This window comes from Podarcis cretensis (genome assembly GCF_951804945.1).
Source record: "Podarcis cretensis genome assembly, chromosome: 6".
In the NCBI taxonomy this organism is placed as follows: domain Eukaryota; kingdom Metazoa; phylum Chordata; class Lepidosauria; order Squamata; family Lacertidae; genus Podarcis; species Podarcis cretensis.
In genome coordinates this window covers 67,833,650-67,857,784 of record NC_137175.1, presented here as the reverse complement: position 1 = coordinate 67,857,784, position 24,135 = coordinate 67,833,650, and the positions used below count along the sequence as shown (strand labels likewise).

The following is a 24,135-nucleotide window of genomic DNA, read 5'->3' as shown; positions in this document are numbered from 1 at the left end:
CCTGACATCAGTAGGACTTACTTCTAAGTAGACATGTTTAGGGTGGCACCATAAGCAGCATATTGGCTAATACAAAATAGCAATATTTACAAAACAAGTATTTCCTATTTGTCTAATATTCAGTAAGAAAACCCCCCTCAAATTTCATTTCATTTGGGTTGTAAATGAGACAAAATGGTTTTTGTCAATTACAACAACACAAAGGCTTTATTACTGCTGTATTCTCAACAACTACTTATCACCAAGTGTTGTTCGGGAGTTGTGTCCTGTGATCAGTGCTGGTCCAACAAGCACATGTCCCCAGTGAGAGCTTAGAGAAATGCTTGAGCAAATTGCTTAAGACAGGGAAATAAGTATTCAGCATGGGAGCTGTTAAATTTCCCATAAGGTGAAGGTGCTGATAGTATTCCATTTTGTTGCTGTTTCTCAACACACCCTTTAGGAATTTAATTTATTTATTTGGCTATTAAGTTCAATCTATTCTGAGGACTTAAAGAATGAAAGTTAAAGTGTTGAAAAATGGGGCCTGAAAGGAAGAATGAACAATATTAGCAACACCTGATACATACATTAAATTGCCACTTTATGACTGCACATAAATGAATCAGAATCTACTACATTCTGTTTGTATTCATTGATTCAACCTATGAAAACAACAGGTTTTGTGGATAGGATTGTCTGGCAGTGGTTACATGGCAGGCAGAAAATCAGTTGTGGCAGTTTTTCCCAGCAAGAAGGTGTGGTTACAGATAAGATTTTCTGAGTTTCCCAGGATAACTTGTTTACACTCTCAGGGTTATGTTTACATGATGTCTGATAAGTGATGGGAGGCTCATTAATACTTGGATTTTAGTTATCCACTCCTCTATTATTGGTTGGGCCAGTTATGGCATGATGATCAAGCATGGTTTATAATAATGGGAGTTAGCCATATCAAGTCTCAGGTTAGCAAGTCTCAGGTTCATACACTCCGCCCCCCCCCCCAAGACTGTGAGCAGGAAATTGGAAACACTATTTTTAAAAATTATTATTAATGACACTTCAGCAATACACCTGAACCCTAAACCATGGTTCATTTTGACTATGGCTTGATGAAACAAGCTTCACAACAAACCATAGTTCAGATTAAGCACACTTGGTTGGTTAACAATGGAAGAACAAGCTGTGTTTATTTAAAAACGGAAGAGCTTCTGACATCCTCACCCAATTTTTACCAGGACACTTTTCTTTCCACTCACATCTTCTGACTCATCTGTGATACTGTGCCAATGAACACCACAATACTACTGCAACTCTGGGAACAAGCCAAGTGGGGCAGTGCATGCCACCCCCATATACCAGAATACCACAATTCCATAAGAAAGCCACCACACGTAGCACATATCCCATTCTCACTTGGCTTTAACGTGGCCACCTCCTTCAAGCAAGTACTAACTGGGTTAACTACATTATAGACAACTGTCGTGCAAAGAAGAGTTCCACAAAAGTGATCCAATTTAGCTTTGTTCTTACTTACTGCATCAGGACACTATTGGAAAGAAAATACCTCTGCCTATTCTCAGTGGCCCATATAGAAATAGAAATATGAAGCTCAAGGAAGAAACCTGCCTTACTGAATATACCAAATACATTGTCCCTGAGCTGAGTGACAGATTAAGGCAAGCCCTGTGCAATGATATTTACCAGCAGATATTACATTTATCTCTGGCAAAATCTCAAAAAAGCTGAATACATCTATGGTGCACTCCTCTGTATTTCTAGGGAGGGGTTGTTATTGTTTACATTTCCATAATGTCAATGCCTGCCACTGTCTATTTCCCTGTGTTTACCACACATCAGCAATCTGCCACCTCTACTCATGGCCCCCAGTCTCAGCCCCTTGATTACAAAGTTCTATTAACCCAAAGACAGCAGCAATTCACAAAGATAATCAAGAAGAAAGGTCAGTGGCTTATGAAGGAAAGCACTGACCTTTTAGTAAACCTCCAGGGTTGCAACTCAGCAATAGTGTAAAGTATGAAAATGCTGGGATTCCATGCTCCCTCAGTAGCAGGCTATCACCCCGACACCACTCATTTAGTGCCACAGCTGTGTGCTACTGTTGTGACAAAAAGGCCAGGACTGTAAGCAAGTAACTGTGCATGAACTATCAGTGCAGATAGCATGGGAAGGAAAGCTAATGGAGGCACTATGGGAAATTCAAGACAGCCAGCACTGCAGGGTCACCTTAACATTTGTGCACCTGCCTTGTGGTCAAAGCCTTGGAAGAGTTAGTAAAAAGAGAATGACTGAGCGACAAGCAGCGGGTTGCATGCCTTCAGAACATTTGCCTAACTGGAAGTAGAGAGCGCCAGTTGCTGAGCATGCCATGTTGTGGACCACAAATAATAAGACAGTTTGAAGGAACAGCCTAGGCTGGCCCTCGCTGCCTGTGCAAGCTCCATTAAAGGGCACTGGGAAAACCCATAGGATAAGCTAACAGAAGGCGAGGGAGATCTTAAAAGGTATTACACCCATGATGTGCCATTGAGTTTGCAGCCCAGTAGAATTGGAAGGCTGGAAATCTTACATACATCCTACAACAGAACAATTAAATTCTTGTGTATGCAGGTTTTCCTATTCACTACCATCATCATCATCATCATCATCATCATCATCATCATTTTCCTTATCAATCTTTCAGCATAAAGTCCCAGGAAGGGTTACAACAAGCAAAACAGCAGTTCAGAACAAAATAAAACCACCCAACCATACACAACAATTTTCAACGTAATCTAGGGTTTTCAGGTAGGTTGAGGGTAGCCCTAGCAGGCTATCTCCAACTCCATTGTCCCTGCTTGTACACGTGGAGAAGGATCATCAGTTACCTTGCATGTACATACAAACTGCATGGGACCACCTGGGTGACTTCCTTAAAATCCCTTGCAATTTATACCTATGTAGGTGATCCATCTCTATGTGTGCATGTGGGAAGAGAGAGGAGCTGTCCACTTGTTGGCCTGGTTGATCAGAACTGCTCCAGTTCCTCAGATATTCCATTGTAGTGGGGGGGGGGGCAATGCTGGTGCATTTGTAGGTGTCATCTTTAAAGAAAATTAAATTTTAAGACACAGAAGTTATGGAATGGGTCATTACAGGTAAGAATGCTATGTTTACTCACTTGAGCCTTAAATATGCAATACACATATGCCTAAGGAAGGCAAACATTCACTATATCATGCCCTATTATGTATATAAATTGAAAGCTTAATCTTTAACTCTATATCTAACATTTTCATGCAAACCACTCCTATAACTTGGGAAGGGTTGTGTGAATATTATAACACGTTGTTCAAATATTCACTGTAACTGCAATGTGTTCTTCCTTAGTGGCTTAATGTGCAATTTGGAAGGAAAAAGTAAGAGTAATTACTGATGTAATAAAACACGAACATACTGGAGACAACTCCATGGAATTTTAATTAGGGAAAAGCAGAATGTGTTATGATTTTCCTGTCCCCAAGTGTACATCTCATTTTCATGGATTTTGTTGTTGTTGAAAATTTAGTTTCATCTTCCAAAGGTAGAGACATAAAAGGACTTATGATGCAGCTAAGTATAAGCTTCAGCCTTCTTATAGAGGATATCTGGTACAGCATCCCCCTTTTTATCCTTGGCTCTTTAGAATAAGGTAAAACATAAATATCTGAGAGGTTGATTCCTTTTAATTTATTTGCACTTACATCTGCTTAGACTAAGACCACAGCAAGCCCTGGCTGCGACAGTAGAAGATTAACACTCCTGTCATAGTAACATGCTTGAAAGAGAAGCTTAACTTTATCCTTAAGGTGCATAAAACTTCTCACGTATGGAGAACAACTTTAATATACACAGTATAATATAATGCTCTATACTTTTACTTATAAAGACAAGGGAAATATGGCTCTAGAGACCAAGATGCAAATATTACATCCATTGTGGAAATATTTAGCTGGCGGGGTGAGGGAGGGGATAGGAAGAAAAATTATACTACTTTGTAAAGTTTGTTTCAAAAGAATTATTCTGATTTCACACAAAAAATAAAACTACCTTTGTATCAGGATCTAGGTGGAACACACAATTTCAGATTACTCGTCAGACACATTACCTTAAATATTCTCTAAGATTACCACCTTCCCCCCAACCCAAACAATTTCCATGGACTTCACCTCAGCACATGGAACAATTTTTAAAAGTGTCAGTTAAGAGCTTCCGAGACTGTGTTTAATGTAGCCTCCTTTAAATCTGCGGCTTTCAAGTGGCATTAATCTTCCCTTCCCATCTGTTAGATTTTCCAAGATTATCATGGCAAGAGAAAGTTAAAAGTATGAATTATTCTTGAAAACACTGTTTTTCACTTACCGTAACAAAAATAAGACATAATGCAGTCATGCATAACACACACACACACACAAAACCTTAAGAGACACAGAAAATGAAGTCATATTTGAAAATAAATACAATAATGCTACCCTGTGAAATACAAGCAAAAGCTAAAATATGATCTCCCTAGCTGCTACCAAGAGGAGCTGAAAATATCAGAAGGTTAATGCATGTGTCCCTTCCACGTATCACCACATCCAACAAGATGCTTTCATTAGGGCAGCAGCAATTAATTGGTTTGCTTAATTAATTAAGAAAAACTGATAAGAATGCCCTGATTAATTGGCGAGCTGTTTTATTCATTTTTTTTAATACATGTACATGCAAAAATTGGCAAGCAACATCCTGTCTGTAAGAGGAGGGAAATGCTTTTCTAAAGAAGATGTATGTTATGAAATATGCAAGCATTGTCTAAAAGCAAAGAAGGCATGTTTTTTCCTTCAGAAATACCGATTTTATTGAAACACGTCAACTAATAAATGAATCAAAACTCATACAATTTCTTGCATTTTTGGTAACAACAACATGTCTCCATCTGACTGGGTCGCCCCTACCACTCAGGGCGGCCCCCAACAAAGTATTAAAAATGCAATAATACATCAACCATTAAAAACTTCCAAGTACAGGGCTGCCTTCAGATGTCTTCTAAAAGTCAAATATAGTTGTTTATCTGTTTGAAATCTGATGGGAGGGCATTCCACAGGGAGGGTGCCACTACCAAGGAGCCCCTCTGCCTTGTTCCCTGTAGCTTCACATCTCATAGTGAGGGAACCACCAGAAGATCCTCGGAGCTGGACCTCATTGTCCAGACTGGACAATGAAGGTGGAGACGCTCCTTCAGGTATACAGGAGCAAGGCCATTTAGAGCTTTTAAAGTCAACGCAAACACTTCGAATTGTGCTAGGAAATGTACTGGGAGCCAGTAGATCCTTTAGGACCAATGTTATATGGTCCTGGCAGCTGCTCCCCAGTCACCAGTCTAGCTGCTGCATTCTGGATTAGTTGTAGTTTCAAGTCTTCATCCCTTTTAACTATACAGTTGCAACTGCCAAAGGCCAGCAGCAATTTGTGACAATAATCCAGAATGCAGCTTAGAGGTCATCACTGGTCTGTTGGGTCACAATCAAGGAATTCTTGTGCAGCCTAGGAGCTTTGGAAGAAATAAGGAAAGTTCATAAGGTCTGTATTTATAACAGACCTGTGCAACTTGTTATCCACTAAGCCAAACATAACCCATCCCAGCCCTTGACAGGGAGAAAAAACTGGAGGTTTATCACATCCCTGGAGGATTACATTTTTGGCTTGGTACATTAAGAGTCCCGGCATAAAATAATAAAAAAGAAGGAAGGCAAATGCTGGCCACAGGCTTAAAAAAAGCTATCCTGTGCTTTCCTGCAACATAATGGAGGTGAATTTCACCGGAACAGGAGAGAGGTTTTGTACACAGACGATGAAATTATAAAGTTGTGTAGGAAGGCAGGAGGAGGCAGAAGAGAGGAAAAGAGAAATAAGGAGAAACAAGTTGAGAAACACGTTCTGGAGCCGCGAGCAACAGGGCAAAATGTTTTATCACTATTTGGAGGACCGGAGGAGAACATGTTCCTGATAACAAATGCCATCTCCAGAAGCGCTATGTCCTTTTATACCTGATTATTTCTTACTAAACAATTTCCCAAGTACAACACTTTTCCCTAAAGGTCCCTATATACACTGTGCCTCATATATAGATGTACATGTTTTCCACAGCTCTTCGGTTGCTGGATTTTATTTTCCCTTAGAGGGAACTGCAAGGACTAATGTGCTATCCAGTGTTATTACAACTGTTTCATCTACTCCTGACCTTCCTGTAACCAAAGGGCAAAATGTATTCAAATTTAATATAAGGGAAAGGGTGGATGTTAAAAAATATTTATTTTATGGGTACTAAAACCAGAGCAAATCTAACATGTACTAATAACACACTTGAACAGACTGGAAACCAGAGGTTACTTGACATGGCTGGCAAGGCAAATTTTACAGTCTATAAGAAATAAGCAAGGCATGTTCACAATTCATAATTTGCTGTGAGACAGTATCCTCTCCGTCTTCTAGGCTATTTCTTATCAAATAGCCTATTTCATCAAGCTGTTTTGACTACATCTTCCATCTGCCCTAGTGCTTCCATAGGACCTTAAGAAGAGCAAAACTCCTAAGTCACGCTGTTAAGTCTTCTTATCAAAAAGGAGATGGCATAAAAAAGTCTATTAAATGCACCTTTACCACTTGTGCTACAGTATATATTTTCTCTTTACAACTTCCCTTGATTCAACATCGATAGGAAGATGCCTTCTCCCTTCCACAAAAATACCCAATCTGATACTGCAATTAAGAATGCTGCTTCAAAAAAAACCACGTAGCATTTACTCTTTATTACATACTGCATTAGCATTTCTGTGAATCACACAGTCAAGAGAACTATCGTTTCTACAGCTGCAACGTTTCAGGTTCCTAGGGCTGACTCAAAACGTTTTGCTGGTTGAGGCTAAGCAGAAAATGGTGTCCTCTCTCCATCCCTGCCACATCACAAATCAAGGCCAGTCAAGCCATTTAGCACCTGAGACATAAAATATCATAAGTCCATCGCTATGGCAGTAAAAAAAACATTATAATATATTCATTTCCTTTTCATGACACTGGAAGTTAACTGCCTGAGGCAATCAACTGCACTTCACTCTGCCTAATGTTAGGGCTGGCCCTGCAACCTTTGGCATTATTCAGCAATGCTGCTGTGAAAGCACCACAGAGCTGAACAGCCCACACCCATTTTTTTCTGCCCCAAAGGTTTCCACTGTGCTGCTAAAAAGATATCCCAGTTCTCTCTCTCAGAGCCACTGTATCACACATAAATGTGAAGATTTTTTCTCTCCAAATATACAGACTGCAACCCTGTAGCCACTTACATGGGAGTAAGCTCATTGAATCCACTCTTACATACTTCTGAGGAGAAATGTACATGATTGCTGTATGTAAGATTGCTGAAGAATGTTGGCCATTTTTAATAGTGTTCTCTATAAGAACATTCCATAATTATTCCATAATTAAACAGGAAGAGCAGGAAATGAAGAGACCCTGTGTAGGACAGAAGCAAAGACAATGCAATATCCAGCCTCACCTTGAAAGTGGCCTTTGTGCTGTCACATCAGCTTATATCAGCACCAAAGCTCAGTTGAGTTGATTACACTAATTAGGAGCTAAATTAATACACCATGGTCCTTAATATCAATGCCACCTTTGTTTCATGGGCACCATTATCTGCATGTGTCACTGAGCAATGCAGGGCAGGTTAAAGCAGAAAGCCAGTGACAAAAAGATACTAAAAGCTAAAGCCCACATTTTTCATTCAGCAAAATGCTATTGGGTTAAGGAATTTCTATTTCAGCTGATCGCATTAAAAGCCAGCTATGTCTCCTTAACATGCTTTAGTTCTTACTGGGGGTATTGTGTGTGTGTGTGTGTGTGTGTGTGTGTGTGTAAGTAAAAGACATCTGTGCTACACAGAGACAGAAGACCTAGCTAATACTCATGCAAAATAATTTTTTTGGCAATTTTGATGCATTTGCAGAGTTGTCAATTTTTGAGGCAATTTAAACCTTTTGATCTTTTTACAATTCTAGTGACTAGTATGCTCCCATACTTGTGGGCAGGTGTGGGTTATGAGTAAGCCGCATCAAAGATTATGAATTTATGTAGGATAGCATTATGCCCAGGATGTATGATGTGGCCAGAGGCTGAGTAGCTGTAACTAGCCGATTAAGTTCACATATATATAGCACTACTGCACTTTTTGATTAAATAAGTTATTGCTGCTGGAGGACAGTAGTATAGAACTTTTCCACCCTAGCAGCAAGTGCTTGAGATTAAATTCTAGCCACACAGCAGCAGAAAGAGAAATGGGGACCAGCCCCTACATTATGTAGAACCTCAGGGATCAGCCTTGCTCTTAGGTCTCAGTAAACTGAGGCTGCTACTTCATCTTGCTGCTGTTACTTATGCGTCCTGCCACCTTGCTTGTGTTGAATTCCCTTTCTGAGTCTCTGAATTCCACAAACTGGCTTGCTCCATGGACTGCTACCGATGCGCCCAGTTCTATCAGAGAGAAGTGAGAATATTTCTGACCACAGCACATCTCTTTACTCCATTTACCATCTCAAGACCATCACTGGGCCTTAATAATAAGGCATTCTAGCCAGGGATGTAGGAAATCATCACTTTCTATTCTGCTCTGTATGCATAACATGCAGCACTGTTTCTGTTCCAATGCAGTTTGTTTCCTGCAAAAACCTATATTATTTGTCTGACTGTCCACTGTGGCGTAATTATGTAATTAATTACGTGTTGGCATCGTGTTATTCCACCCCATTCATTTCAATACAAAGGAAATGCAATGGAAATGGGGGGAAATGTAATCAATTACGTATTGTTTGCAGAGTGAAAGCAACAACTGTGAATACTGATCATATTCGCTGACTGATTTCTGTTCTGGACATGGGATGAATAGGTGAACATTGGCAATTTCTGCTCCCATGTCTGTTTTTGTTGGAACTGTCCAACATGCCTAATTCCAGCCTTCTGGTCACATTCAAATAGCATTTTTGCCGGGGCAAAGCTTCACACCTTTATAGTCAGACTATCCCCCTCCCCAAAAAAAGCAGAGCAAAAGTATCTCAATAAGATGTTCCTATGTTTTCCCACAGTAAATACATAATGATGTGGAATTTTAAATGCACAACATGTTGAGCTGATTGATACATAGTTAGTAGCAATAAGGGATAAAGTACTTCAAGGGATTACAAACAGAGCTGGTGCCAAGTCAAGACTGACAGCTGCTTGCAAGAAACTAGCAATCTGGCATGGAGCAAAAGGTACCATTTTCTATCTTTGTTCCACTGCTTTGTGATACAGATAGAATGTTATCACTTAATGCACACTGAAAGTTTAAACAAGAATCATCAGAATGAAATGAACCGGTGATGCAATTTTTCAAGCTTAGAGAAATAGTTAATGCTGCTGGGAACAAAAAGCAGAACACACAACATCTGAATGATGTTTAATGTGAGTTCCCAAATTTCTCTTCCCTGCTCTGCTGGGGACAAAACAAACTCGTGGTTTATTTCTCTGCAATAAACCGTGAACTGAACACTGCTCATCCACATTAAACTTGAGTTCATTTTAACTATGGTTTAATGTAGTCTTTGCCAACCTAACACTGCCCAGATGTTCTATTACAACTCATGCATGGGAGTTGTAGTCCAAACTTGGGGGGAGTTGTAGGCCAAAACATCTGGGGGGCATCAGACTGGTAAAGGCTAGTTTGATGTGATATGCAAATGAAGCTGTCCATCTAGATATTTGGCTTCAATCTCAAGGTTGTTTTTTAAAAAATGAACAGTTGTAGAGTAACTGTATGGTAACATCAATGACCTTTATGGAAACCAGAACTACCCACAAGGATTATATGTACAACTAATGGCTTATCATGTCATTTGACCCTTCAGGCTTGTCTGCTGAGCATCAATCTGAAGTAGACATATATTTTCTTATCTTTTTTAGCAGCATGCCTCCTCACACCAGGATGACTGATCCTCCTCATCCAAGATCTGGTAGCCTCTCTGTTCTCTTGGATGTGCATTCACATCCTGAATCATAGTTGTCAATAGAGGCTAGTAGTGATTTGTTCCCAGCTCTCAGCAGTACTGTGCATTGGTTCATCCATACAAAAAGCCAATTGTTTTTTTCCTGCGCACAGCAGAATCCAAAATGAGTTTGTGAGCATGCACAAACCAATCACTGGTTTGTTGTGATTCTTCCTTCAAGCAATGCTGTTTCCCAACACTATATGATTTGCTTGCATTATTTGGTCAAGAGGAACTGTTACATTAATGAAAGAACCCCCAGATTTCCTCTGTAAATGGATGCAGCGACTGGATACTTAACCAGTCCTATGCACACTTCTAGACAGCAAGTCCCAGGAAACTGAAGGGTAGGAATTACTTCTGCATATCCATGCACATGATTGCATGGTTAACCTATTAATGCTAAACACAAGATAGTTTACCCACTAACTGGTTACTTGATTATTTGGCCTATTCCCCTCCACGCAATGCTTTTTAGAATGTTAGATTAATTCTGATTAAATTGTGATGTGTTTAAAAGTAAAAACTTGCTATTTCAAGCTTTCATGGTAAGTGGCCTTGAAAGAAAGCCTATCTCCACCGTCTTATATAGAATAGAAACCTTTGGACAGCCTATTTTAGAACAAAGTGATCATACCGCTGATCCAACTACTTCACCTTCCAGAGCAAAAATGGTAATCTTTAACCATCCAGATTGCCTCCTATTCCAAAGTTCTGGGGAAACCCCTGGAACTTTAGGGGGTGAGGTGGGGACTTAGGGGGAACAGAGGGGAGAAAGTTCCGTTGCACTAGCAGACCATGGTCTGCTCATGCATACCATCCTTAATGATACATTGAATTCCACCCCAAGACTCCTGCTGGTGGATTGTGCACCTCAAATGTTCCATTACTATCTATATGCTCAGTACAATCCCTTTGACTGTGTACTTTCAATGGGTGCTACTCTTAGGAAAGTGAACATAGTAGCTTTTGAAAGTGAACATGGTGACATAGTAGCTTTTCGTAGGCTAAGAATTTACTGTGAAGTCCTAGGAGGCATGTGCTTCTGTGCACATATTTTATCCAGTTTTTCCACACATAATATACATTTAAATCCCATTATACCACAATAATTTGAGACCTCTTCCCACACTTCTTGCTGCATTAAGAAAACCATACTATTGTCACCTTTGCTTTAGATAGATAGATAGATTCTTTATTGTCATTACACAAGTGCAACATTGCACAAGTGCAACGAAATTGGATGCCATCCCTTAAAAACAACAAAAGCAAAACAACAACAACAACCAAACAAACCACATTCCAGCCACACCCACACCCACACCCATCAAACTCCCCGGTCAGCAATTGCGTTGCTTCAGAACGCAATTAAAGACTATCAGTCTTGAAAGTATCCTCGGTAGCAAATATTACTACTGACAAGAGTGTCATTCTGAACTTAACTACAACACCAAATTTTACTTCTGCAAATAGGTTTGTATAGTACACACAAAGCATGCACAGCATTGCATCATAAGTATCATTTATCCAAGGCCCAATGGAGAGGTTGAAATTTGTATGCACCATTTTTATTTTTTTTAAAAAAGCCAACTATCTTTCTTTTGCCCTTGAGAATATTGATTCTGTGGGGTCTGCAAAGCCTTCAAAACCAATGTTAGAGACTTTGATCTGCTAAGAAGCAGAAGTTGGCCATTACAGGCAGACCTACAAACTGGCAGATGAAGCTTACTTTAAAGGAAGGAATTCCTTCTGAAGGTAGTGCCTTTTTCACAAAAACACTTCTGCAAAAGGGAGTGATTAAAGCCTGTTTATCTGTTTGAGTCTGATAATTTAGGCCATGCCAAAATTTTTTTGTCTGGAAAAGCTCCCAGTGTAACAGAACTCCCTGTTAAGACACTTCCCAATTGTGAAACCAGTGGGTGGTATCTGACTAAGCCATACAGGGAACAGACCCATTGAATTTACCCACTCATGGTGGCAACAGTGGAAGACGGCACAGTGATTGGGCCCAAATTAGGCTCTGTGCTGGTTGGCACTGGCTGTGGAATCAGCTGGGAATCCAGCCAGTTCAGCCTTACCCTGCCCCACTTGGGGGCTTTCTGCTGGCAGAGACACCAATAGGCCTTCTGCTCACCCACACATGGGAAGCTAGTTGAGTCAGCAAAAACAAGAGGGGAAACATCTTCATGCAATCCAACGCCTCCTGTGGGATTTGGATTGCAGCCTTAGTTAGGATACCACCCACTGTATACAGCCACCAAATGAAACATTCCTCTCTCTCTCTTTCTGTTATTATCCTTTACTGAGTTTTACATTGATTAATTCTATACATTTTCCATTCGTTCTTCAAAATATGTTAAGTATGTATTTTTTTTAAAAAAAACGTTTCTCTCTTAACGAGCAATAGACAGTATGTGGCGTTTGCTCTGAGATATCCCATCAGGCAATATTAATAAAATAAAATAAAACCGGCTCAGCTGGAACAGCACAAGCCTCTTCATCTCAAGAGCCATAAGTTCGAGCCCCACGTTGGGCAAAAGATCCCTGCATTGCAGAAGTTGGGACTCGATGACCCTTATGGTCCCTTCTATAGGATTCTATGTGAATTCATTATTATTGTTAACAACATGTATTTGCTGCTTTTTGTTTTTTCCCCACAGAAAGCAATCCAAAGCGATCTACAGAATAATTTGGATTGATTGCCCCTGGAATAAAGGGCAGCCTTTTGAATGGCAATGTGATCACTAAAAACATCCCACAGGGCTGTATGTCCGTGGGGCACTCCACTCTCAGTGCCTCTGAGAAGAGCGTGGCTCCTTAACTCCCGGATGCAGGTAGTGCTGTGGGTTAAACCACAGAGCCTAGGACTTGCCGATCAGAAGGTTGAAGGTCGGCAGTTCGAATCCCCCCCACAGGGTGAGCTCCCCTTGCCCGGTCCCTGCTCCTGCCAACCTAGCAGTTTGAAAGAACGTCAAGTAGATAAATAGGTACCGCTCTGGCAGGAAGGTAAACAGCATTTCCGTGCGCTGCTCTGGTTTGCCAGAAGCGGCTTAGTCATGCTGGGCACATGACCCGGAAGCTGTACGCTGGCTCCCTCAGCCAATAAAGCAAGATGAGCGCTGCAACCCCAGAGTCGGCCACGACTGGACCTAAGGGTCAGGGGTCCCTTTCCCTTACCTTAACTCCCATGCTATTTCCCCATAGTTCCTGGAACAGAAATGTCTATTACACACCCCTTTTTCCCGGAGAACTTTCATCAGTCAGCCCAAGCCAAGGGCCCCAGAGGAGCTCCCTCTTCCGCGCCCTTGTCCGCCCTTCGCCTCCTCCCCCTCCCCCCGCACCTCTCCGCCTGCGCTCACCTTGTGGTCCAGGACCCCGATGTAGCCTTCCAAGGGGCGGTCGGGGAGGCGCCTCTGCCCGCTGCCGCCCAGTTGCTGAGGGCTCTCCGGCTTCTGGCTCGCCGTCACCGCCACCTGCTGCTGCTGCGATTGACTCTGCTCTTTCGGGCTTCCGTCGCCGCTACTGCCGCCGCCTCCTCCGCCGCCGCCACTACCAGCGCCTCCGCCTCCGATGCTACCATACATGAGCAACAAGCTAGTGCACATGGTGGTGAGCGCTAAAGACACAGCCAGCCCATGGCGCTGAAAAGGGGGACAAGGAGACACGCTGAGAGAACCCGCCGTGCGCAGGGGAGAGCGCGCTCCCCACCAGGCAGGCGGCGAGCGGAGCGCTGCGGAGCCCGAGGCCGGATGTGGGGGAGATGGCGGAGCGGGAAACGGCGGCGGCCAGGAGGCGTTGCGCGCGGGCGGCTCAGGCGGCAGCACCGTCGCCGGGGTCCCTCGCGGCTCAGTCGCCGCCCCTCCAGGTCTCCCGCTTCCCCGCCGCTCTCCTTCCCGCCTCACCAGCCCCCGCCCCGCGCGCGCCTCGCCGCTTCCCGCCTCGCCTTTGCAACCCGCCACTGTTGGAGGAGTTCTGATTGTTGTCAATAAAAGCTCGGCGTCTCTCTCTCTCTTTCTCTCCGCACCCGCGCCAGCCTAACTCATGTGAGGCAGCCCCTTTTTTTGCAAGTTTCCCGTCCTTTTTTTATGGCAGGGATGCGGGTGGGTGTGAGGAGAATGCAGCTCCGCGTCTTGGTAGCCTTTGCAAGTTTTAACTTCTTCTGGAAGGGGTTGGGTCTCCTCTCCATGGAGAGAGCCCTGCAGGTTGGGGCGGGCGGGCGGCTGCCACCCAGCGCTACCATTTTAATCTCTGGGGTGGCGGAAGAAGCCGGGGTGGGGAGGGGTGGAACCGTCTATTTCCAGCCCCTGCAAGTTCCAAAGCAGAGAAGCCTCTTGAAAAGTGCAGCTTCCTCCTGAATTTGACCCCCCCCCCCATCCACACACACACACACACACACACACTGCTTTCTGCCTTGCTAAGCCCCTCTCTCTTATCCTCCTCTCACTTTCCCGGCTTACCCTTTCGCTGCCATTCCCACTGCTCCCACGTTTTGCAGTTTTTTAGGTGGGAGAGAGAGCAATGCCTGTCCGTGATTATTGCCCTAAGCGCCCGAGATCCCTCCTTGCAAGGCAAGTCGGTTCAGCTGAACACCAACAGCCATCATCATGGCATGTGAACCTATTTGCTATTTAAAAATAAGGCAGGCGGGAAGTTCCTTTGCTTCTCTTTCTTGACAAGGTTCCAGCCAAAGACCCCCTTGCAAAATTGCCCATGGAGCAAAAATGCCCATAAATAAATAGGGCAAGCTGCACAGAGGCTGAAATCACCCAAAGGAAGGCTGGGGTCTCTCTGTCTCTCTGTCTCTCCCTACAACTCCCAGCCAGCTCTGGTGGTTTCGCTTCACAGTCCCTAAGGACCGGAGGCGGGGGAGCGTAATCTGGGACCATTTTTAGTTCCTGCGAAACTGACTTACCATCAGCGTCTTCATTTTCGTGCCCCTCTCCTTTAGATACCGCGATCTCAGGCTCGAGCGACTGAAGCCACTTTTTCCTCGAGGGTTTCCATTGCGAAGGAGCTAGTTAATGCGGTTTCCGCCGGGGATTGGGAGCGGGGATAAAAAATCCAAAGCCACAGTCGGGATCAGCCCAACCTTGAGCTGTTGTGGGAAGCGCGGCTGTTGCAGAGATTAGAGAGAGAATTAAAACTGGACCCTTTTAGAGTCTCCCAGTGATCTACACAACTGCCGCCTGGCGGGGCCTTCTGGGTCCTAAGCCGCGCCGGCTCACAGCTCCTTCTCGGGCTCAGCATAGGCAGAATTTTAAGTTTACTTTTAGCTTTTATTAACCCTAGGTGAAAATCAGATGCCTACTTTCTTCGATTTGTGTAGAGGGGAAAAGATCGCTCCAGGAGACGGGGAAAGGCATCCTAAGTTTGCACTCACAAAGTCTACAATGGCATATTCGATCAGTGAATGATCCTTTCCTGACCAACATAAATTATATATGCATTAAAAAAATACAAGGCGTACTTGCAGGCTGATAATACCGGCAATTATCTTCTTCAAAATTCCTGTTTTAGGCACTATTCTCTACCTAATCATTTCCTTTTTAAAGACCTAAGTGCCTGTAGTTTTCTGGCCATTAATTCTGTCTCTCTATCTCTCACTAGGCTTTTGTATGTTTTCCAAGCAACTCTTTTGTGAATAGTTCCATTATCTTTTCATAGTTTAAATGTTTTCTAGGTCTTATGTCTGTGAGCCAGTTATCCATAGCACATATCCTACCTTCCTTCCAGTCATTCATAAAGCATATTTGGTTGCTTTTCATATCACATAGCCTAATATAATCTTTAAAATGTTTGCTTTGTACTAATTTTAGATTATAGCTTTCTCTATTAATAAAACGGTTTTGCTTATTTATGTGTCCCATTTTCTTTCCCTGGGGCTTTTTCTTCTTCTTTATTAATGATTCAAATTTCAATGGTATAAATTTTTAGTAAAGTAAACTGAATTTCACACTTTCCTTGCTCACATTCCTTGCACCCTTCAAGTTGTTTTCTTAGGAAGTGATTAAAATGACATTATGATACTTTAGATAATATGCACGTCTTAATTATGTTCACATTCTCTCCAAATTGCACATAACCATCACACTGTAATATATATATTCCCATCTAACCTATATCTATTCAGTATTTAGGAGAAAACTAACAGCAAGCTAACCTATCCATAGTTGCAAATGGTATCTTTTCAAGGCTGAAATTGTCTCTGAAATCCATTTTTCATCTTTACTAATTCACTCATGGACTAGCGGTGGAACAAATACAATCACTAGTCTGTTGCAAAAGTAGCACTTAAGGATTTTTTTTTAAAAAAGAAGAAAGTAAAACTGATTATCAGAAGTGTACAATACTAAAACGATCAGGTAGTAAACACATTTTATCTTATTTCAAAGAAGATTGTCGGCACTGGGTTGTTGTTTCTGCCATTTACTCAATTTGTGGTTTAGAACTGAACAGAACCAATAGAGAGGAGAAGCAATATGAAAAGAACTTCATCAGGTCTTGGTAATTCTTTGTCATGTGGTCTCACTTGAAACTCAGATTATCAAAACAAAGGACCATCTTGATGGATTATTTAAAGCAAAATTAATGGTGGTTTCCAAGTCTTCCTGTAACAGGCTACAAAAGACAGCTCATGCATTTTAAAAGTACTCCCCACCCCCCTGCTATGAGCAAGCAGGTTGCTGGCAACTGGGAAACTTTTCCTATATCCCATGCCAAATGAAAGCATCATATTTATGATTAAGGCTCATGGATGTATGTTGGACATCTGTTACACAGTATGTCTAACCAAGCCATCAAGCTTATGAGTTGGGGTGATAGCTAGAGCTAGTTGCTGAGTCTATTGATTAAGTGGCCCATCTAAATTTTGTAATTCAGTGTTGAGCTTGCCTTGAATCATGTCCAGTTGTCTGATACGTATATATTTAATTAGATTGCCATGATGATTATAGACATAACCCTTGGCAGCCATGACAGGTACTATTACAAACAGATAGTGTAATGTAAATTCTACAGTGGTTTTTTATGTGTAGACATAGTGTATCAAGGGAAATTTTTAAAGTCAATTAGAAAAGAGCCAAGTTAACCTAATTTCAATTTAAAGTCACCAAAATTAAGCTTTTTAGCTCTGTAGCTGTTTATTTTACAGTATTGGTGTGCACCTATATGTATTACATGGAAAAATGAACAAGACACATTTCACAAAAATAATTAAATTTGCAGCAAGTAGCAGAATAGACTGAGTTCATAAACACTTAATTGAGTTTGGAACAAGTCAATAAAGCATTTTTATAAGAGTTCAACTAACTTGCTAGATTCAGTGCAAAGTGATTCATAGCAGTTGTAATTTCTTGTTTTAAATGCAAAGGAGACATAAATAATCACTCCTTGCTTTATACCCATTATCCCTTATGCAAATAGTTTCTGATCAGCAATCTTCCTTGACATCCATTTTACCCATTACTGTATTAAGAACTGTATGTCACAGATCCACATTGGCTGCTTTCAGGTGTCATGAAAAGCCAAGGTTCAGGGATGGGGAGCCTAAGGACCTCAAGATGCTGCTAGATGCCAAATCCCATCAGCCCAGGCCATTACCTGCGTTGGCTTGCTAGAAGTGATAGATGTTGGGGTCCAACAACATATGGAGGACTACAGGTGCCATAGTCTATCATGTTGGTAATGAGTCTAATGTCTCCTGGGCCTTGCACTCTCTGGGTCCCCATCATCCAGGCGGCGGAGGAGGAGAAGTTAATAAGCTTTTGCTTCTATTTGAGATTATCTGAAGCTTGCTGTGTCGCCTGAACTCAGCAAAGGGTGGTTAATCTTAACTATGGTTTGTTGGAACAAACCAATTTCATACCATCATTTATGAATCTGATTTGCATCAACAAATCATAGCTACGATTAACCACTGTTTAGGTTTTGGATGCAATGCTGAACTCTAATCAATCAACATCAGAAGCAAAAGCTTCTGCTGCCTTCTTGCAACTGTGCCAAGGAGGAGATAAAAGGTGGAGTGTGCAAGCCTGTGGAGGGACTGGGCTCGCTCCCAACACTGGTATCCATCCCATTCATGGAGATCAGAGAAGTGCAATTGGGATTCCTGGCTGGTCTGTCATTTAGGCACTAGGTGGGTCCAGATCTTATCAGCTCCAGTGGTAACATTAAGGTGACAGTCATAGCGGGAGAAAGCCGCAATGCCCAGAACTGTCTGGATGACTTTTTGGCACTAACAGAAGGCACACTAGTGGTGATGGATGGGGTGACCGATTCTGAGACACTAATCCATCACTCTTCAGAACTCCTGAATCTCAGGCCCAACTGGGTTTTTTAAACTGAGTAATGGCCCTGATACCACAAGAAGAAACAGGCAAACTTCAGAGCTGCTTTTGAAGTGAAGGTGATCTTGGGATCTTCTTGCCCTTTTTTTTTAACCTCAGAACTGCTGCAAGTTCCAGAGTGATTGCTCCAGCCTGCCTTTCTTCCTCAGTGCCTCTGAGAGGCAGTAGTGCAATGGCACACTTGATCAATCATGTCATTTTCGAGAGAATCTTCAAATTTACCCCAATTACTGACTAATATATAGTGATAATTTTCAGACATGGAGGCATGTGGTATTGCACACATGTCTGCATGCACAATTGGTTAAAATGATGCTTCTGTTTCAGCATGGCACAGCAGACATAGCTGAAAATGATCACTACACGTATGTCCACAAATGGTGTAAATTTGGGGCTGTTACAGGATATGTAATGTGAGTTCCTGTGTGATGCGTTTTATACTATGAACAAAGTATATATAGCTGTGCATGCACTAAATGCCACCATATCTGAAAATGATCACCATATATCAGCCCACACACCATGTATCAGTCCACAAATTTGGTGGGTTTTTTATTTTTGAAAAATTGCGGAATTGTTTTGTAAAATTCAACCACACCATTGCAATATTTCCAAAGCAAAGCAGTTTCAGTGGTGCTATGTGTTAATAGAATCATCATAGAATTGTAGAGTTGGAAGGGACCCCAAGAGTCATGTAGTCCAACCCCTTGCACCTCAGGAATCACAGCTAAATCATCTCTGACAGATGGTCATCCAAATTCTGCTTAAAGACTTCCAGTAAAGGAGAGTCCACCACTTTCTGAAGCAGTCCATTCCACTGTTGAACAGCTGTTACCATCACAAATTTCATCCTAATGTGGGAATATTCTTTCTTGTCATTTAAGCACATTTGTTCTGGTCCTGCCCTCTGGAGCAGCAAAGAACAAGCTTACTCTATCTTCCATGGGACATGCCTTCAGGTATTTGAAAATGACTATATCACATCACCCCTTGGTCTTCTCTTCTCCTGGCTAAGCATAACCCAACTCCCTCAATCATTCCTTACAAATCTTAGTTTCCAGAACCCTTGATAATATTGGTCACCCTCCTCTGCATACATTCCAGCTTGCCCAGGTGGGATCCAGGTGGGATTCTGACCAAGACAGAATAGAGTGCTACCTTGATCTGGACGCTATCAGTGCAAGATATGAATTATATATTTAAAAAACTGTCCTTGTTCGTGGTTGCTCAAATGGACATATTTGTTTGCAGTACTCCCGTTGAGTAACCAGGGCTTCCACTTTTGAGCATGCAAATGTTCTCCCCATAATAATCCCAGAGTCAGCCTGTCAGCATCTGTCCTCTGCGTTCAGAATGCCTTCAAGCTATTGCCATGCAGAGTCTACAGCTGTTCAACTTCATTCTCCTCCTTTCATGACATCTTTCTCTTAGAGGTTTAACTGTTTTGCATCTCTCTGTGAGGCACTTTTTAATTTTCAGGTTGTTGTGTTTTTTAACGGTGCTAATACTCTGGGGCAACATATATTACTCTGGCTCACCTGTATTTATAATATAATTTCCTATGCTAGATGGGATCACACCCTGCCCCATCCCCTCTCTGTGGGACTTGAATGTACATTAAAACAGGGGAGATCAGAGGATAAATGGATGTGGAATCACCAAGCTATAGATGATTTTGTTATGATATTAAAAAAACCCCCAACAAACTATGGAGGGAGAAAAATCCTTCACAGTTGCAGCATTTTGCATTGTTGTATTATTTTGTTCTCTTTTTCATTGTTTTTAGTGAGTGGGGGGATAAACTGGTATTTTGGGGAAGCAAAGCAGAAAGACAAAGGGTGGGGTCACATAGAACTGAGTTAAAACAAGCTATGACGTTATTGCTTACACCTACAAGGAGTTTATCAGAACACAGACAGGAAACACTCTACTTTTGACAGTGGAGGAGCCCAGTCTGCCTATGAGAGATCAGGGAGAAAGAGTGTCTTAAGACAGCAAATGGAGGGAGCTGCTCATACTGGCCAATGCTATCAACCTGGGGGTGCAGTTGGCTATGGGATGCAATCTATGAATCCACATCCCAATAAGTCTCTTGGGCCTCTTACAAGTTTAGAAAGAGTTGGAAGGGATAACAAGCGTCATCTAGTCCAAACCCCCTGCAAATGCAGGAATCTTTTGCCTAATATGGGGCTCAAACCCACAACCCTGAGATTAACAGTCTCATGTTCTACCGACTGAGCTATACATTGTATATTTTATTTATAGATTACCTTTTTTCCTTTTTGCAGAGATAAAAGGTTAGTGAAATCAGCTTTGCATTGCAAACGCAACCAGTGGAAAACATTCAGCAACTAGCATGGTAATGAGCTCATTCTATAGATTTTTAAAAAACTGCACACTGATTCATGAAATGCTTTTCAAAATTGGGAATGTGCATCAAGAACTGGTCAAAAGGGGGGTGGTGGAAACAATATGCTGGATCAATCAATACTATCTCCCTTTTATGAAATTGGGCTGTCTTTGAACTTCTGACAGAAGCAAACAGCTAAAGAATGAAATATTGCCGAGAAGGAAGAAGTGCAAATGAAAATGCACGGGGGGAAAAGCATGATAAGATCTGCTGACTTGGCTATTTTAGTACATTTCTTTTCTTGGGGTTCTCCTTATTCTAGGCAGTATACATAAAGGTATTAGCTATATGAGAACAAATATTTTCAAGCAGTATAGAAGAAACCCACCAGTGAATAAACAATATGCATGTTGCTTGTCTCTTTCAAAAACATAGTCCTGGTTTAACAAAGTCGTATCTTCTGCATTTTAAACATCTGGGATAAGGCCATTCCTTTTTAAACATTTTGAATATAAATAAATGATGTCACTGAAGTTCAGAAGGCAAGCCTATTCTTTTCCTATTACTACAGATATTTGCATTTGTGTATGTGTATGAGTTTAAGTAAATTTGCTGAAGACAAAGGAATAAATTCTCCACCTAGAAAATTAGCTAATTTAATGGAATGCTACAGAATTAATAAAAGCAAAGTGAAATGTTGCAATTTTTGCAAATTATTGGACAGCTGTTTCAGAAATATATGGGGATGTTCAAAAGAAGGGATTATAAACAGTGCTTTGTCTGTAGCAGATTGTGATTTGCGGTCTGCATTTGTCTTTGTCCCCCCCCCCCCCGCCCCTTATTTTGTCAAAGAAATATTCTAGAACAATGTTGCACTTGAAATAAAATTAGCATTAAAAGGGTAGGCTCATCTAACTAATATGCATAGAAGAAGGCATTAATAAACCATGAGAAAGGACTAAAAGATAAAAATATATTATGGTGCAGTTTTCGGTGCCTTATGTATTAGTTGATAGCCCAGAGGGAGTTCTCCTGCTGTTACTTACACAAACACAAACATCACTTACGATGACAGGCTGAACCACAAGACTGACAACAAGTGGATCTGTTTCTGTGAAATCCAAGCAGGGGCACGTCAGAGACCCATCAAATATCTTCGAAATCAGCCTAGCAATTGTTTTTGTTTTGTCATTGAGTTTTGTGTGTGTTTGATGCTTGGAGGGACTTGGTGTTATTTTATTGTCTTGACACATGCACGAGTACTTATTTTGTAAGCAAGAGGAATCTATGTGACAGAAAGCAGTGCAACTCTTGGATAACTCTGCTCTTGAATTTTGGCCAAAAGTATATTGCTGCTCTTCTCACAAACAAGAGATTGTACGCATGAGGTAAAGGGGCAAAGGCAGCTAAGGAATCAATAGTTACTCTCCTTATACTGTAGGGTGGGTGTGATTTAGCTTTATGGGATAGAGGGGGCCTGAAGGTCTTCTATGTACTGTAGCTGTCAGTGGTGGCCAGTAAGATGCTTCACTAAGCAAAAGAGCCAGAAGTTTGCCTTGTAAGCATCAGGAAGCAGCTGTAGAAGGGGGGCAGCCAGCCAGCACCGTGGAAGAAGAAGAAGAAGAAGAGTTTGGATTTGATATCCCGCCTTTCACTCCCTTTAAGGAGTCTCAAAGCGGCTAACATTCTCCTTTCCCTTCCTCCCCCACAACAAACACTCTGTGAGGTGAGTGGGGCTGAGAGACTTCAGAGAAGTGTGACTGGCCCAAGGTCACCCAGCAGCTGCATGCGGAGGAGCGGAGACTCGAATCCGGTTCTCCAGATTACGAGACTACTGCTCCAGATTATGAGACTACTGTGTGGAAACACACAGTTGCTGATTGGATAACATGGAGGTAAGCCACTGATGTCTGCAGTGTCCAGGGAGTAACCCCACACTTGTTCCTGTCTAATATGTATAGATAGGAACTCTCCTTCTCATTCAATCGCCACACTAGATACTGGGGTTTTTGACTAGTGGAGCAACCCAATGACAGCCACTGATGCCAGGAGCCTCCAAAGGAGCCCACACCCATAATCTGAAAGCAAAATTAACATATATTCCTCATACTAGAGATGCGAGGCATAGGATTAAGTAAAACAAATCCAGTTATTTTGTATCCCAGGCAAATAGCAGTGTGATACATAAAACACAGATAGTGAAAATGTGAAACTTGTAGATTTCCCAGGGTTGGCATAAATGTGGACATAGCACAATGTACATCAGCCTTGCAGGACTGTTTGGAGCCATATCAGCACAGCAGAGGGGGACAATGAGTCACTTTGGGATACAACTGTATCATATTGCATTGTTTCCATCAGTAACAATCAGGTACACCCTGGTTATGGTACATCAGTGGAGCCAGGCTTTATGCTTAATAACAAGACCTGGGGAATACCGGTACTTGATAGAAATGAATCTTCATCTCACCTGCAACAGGGTCCCCAATCATTTAAATGTCTACATGTGCAAAGAAATGTGCATGTGCATTAGATCTCTCCAAGGTGTAAAACACAATAACCAAGAGATCCATGGGTACATATCAGTTTGCATGGGAAGTCAAGGTGCAGGCAAATAGCGAACTAAAATCTCCTGCCGTGGCTTCAGATTCCCAATTTTTTGTTTCTTCACATACACGTTCTCAAAACTGTGACCACAAGATGTCAAAGAGAAAAACAACTACCAGACTTTTAGAAAACATCTGAAGGCTTTTAATGTTTAATAGACTATTGCATTTTAATATTTTGTTGGAAGCCGCCCAGAGGGGCTGGGGAAACCCAACCAGATGGGTGGGGTATAAATAAATAAATTATTATTATTATTATTATTATTATTATTATTATTCCAACAAGATCAACACCAATGCCTGTAGGTGTTGAATACTTATAGAGGGAAATCAGTGGGTTCCACCCACTTGTCAAAGTTGGTCCACAGCAGGGGTCAGCAACCTTTTTCAGCCATGGCTGGTCCACCGTCTCTTAAGACCACGTGGTGAGCTGGACTATATTTTGAAAAGAAAAATGAATGAATTCCTATGCCCCACAAATAACCCAGAGATGCATTTTAAATAAAAGCACACATTCTACTCATGTAAAAACACGCTGATTCCTGGACCATCCACGGGGCGGATTAAGAAGGTGATTGGGCCGCATCCGGCCCACGGGTCTTAGGTTGCCTACCCCTGGTCCACAGCATGGAGAGAGATAAAGACATGACCCCCCAGGCCACAAAGGTTCCCCTTCCTAGGCATAGATAGTGACTGTGCCAGAGGGAATCTGCCCAGCTTGTGTCTGAAAGCTTCCTGGTCTTTTCTGGCTTCATTGAAGA

The 24,135-nt window shown here is 42.0% G+C and overlaps 1 protein-coding gene across 2 annotated transcripts in view; it reads right to left on the bottom strand.

The window, feature by feature from the left end:
• Positions 1–24,135, bottom strand: part of ST6GALNAC5 (ST6 N-acetylgalactosaminide alpha-2,6-sialyltransferase 5) — a 145,224-nt gene that overhangs the window by 63,213 nt on the left and 57,876 nt on the right. For both annotated transcript variants that reach the window (XR_013840399.1, XM_079982579.1), the window contains exons 2-3: positions 14,986–15,186; positions 13,433–13,714 (exon numbers count right to left, since the gene is read on the bottom strand). Coding sequence is in view for 1 of the 2 variants with exons in the window: in XM_079982579.1 (XP_079838705.1) it covers positions 13,433–13,714; positions 14,986–15,000 (297 nt within the window). In the remaining variant the exon portion in view is untranslated. The remainder of the gene's footprint in view (positions 1–13,432; positions 13,715–14,985; positions 15,187–24,135) is intronic.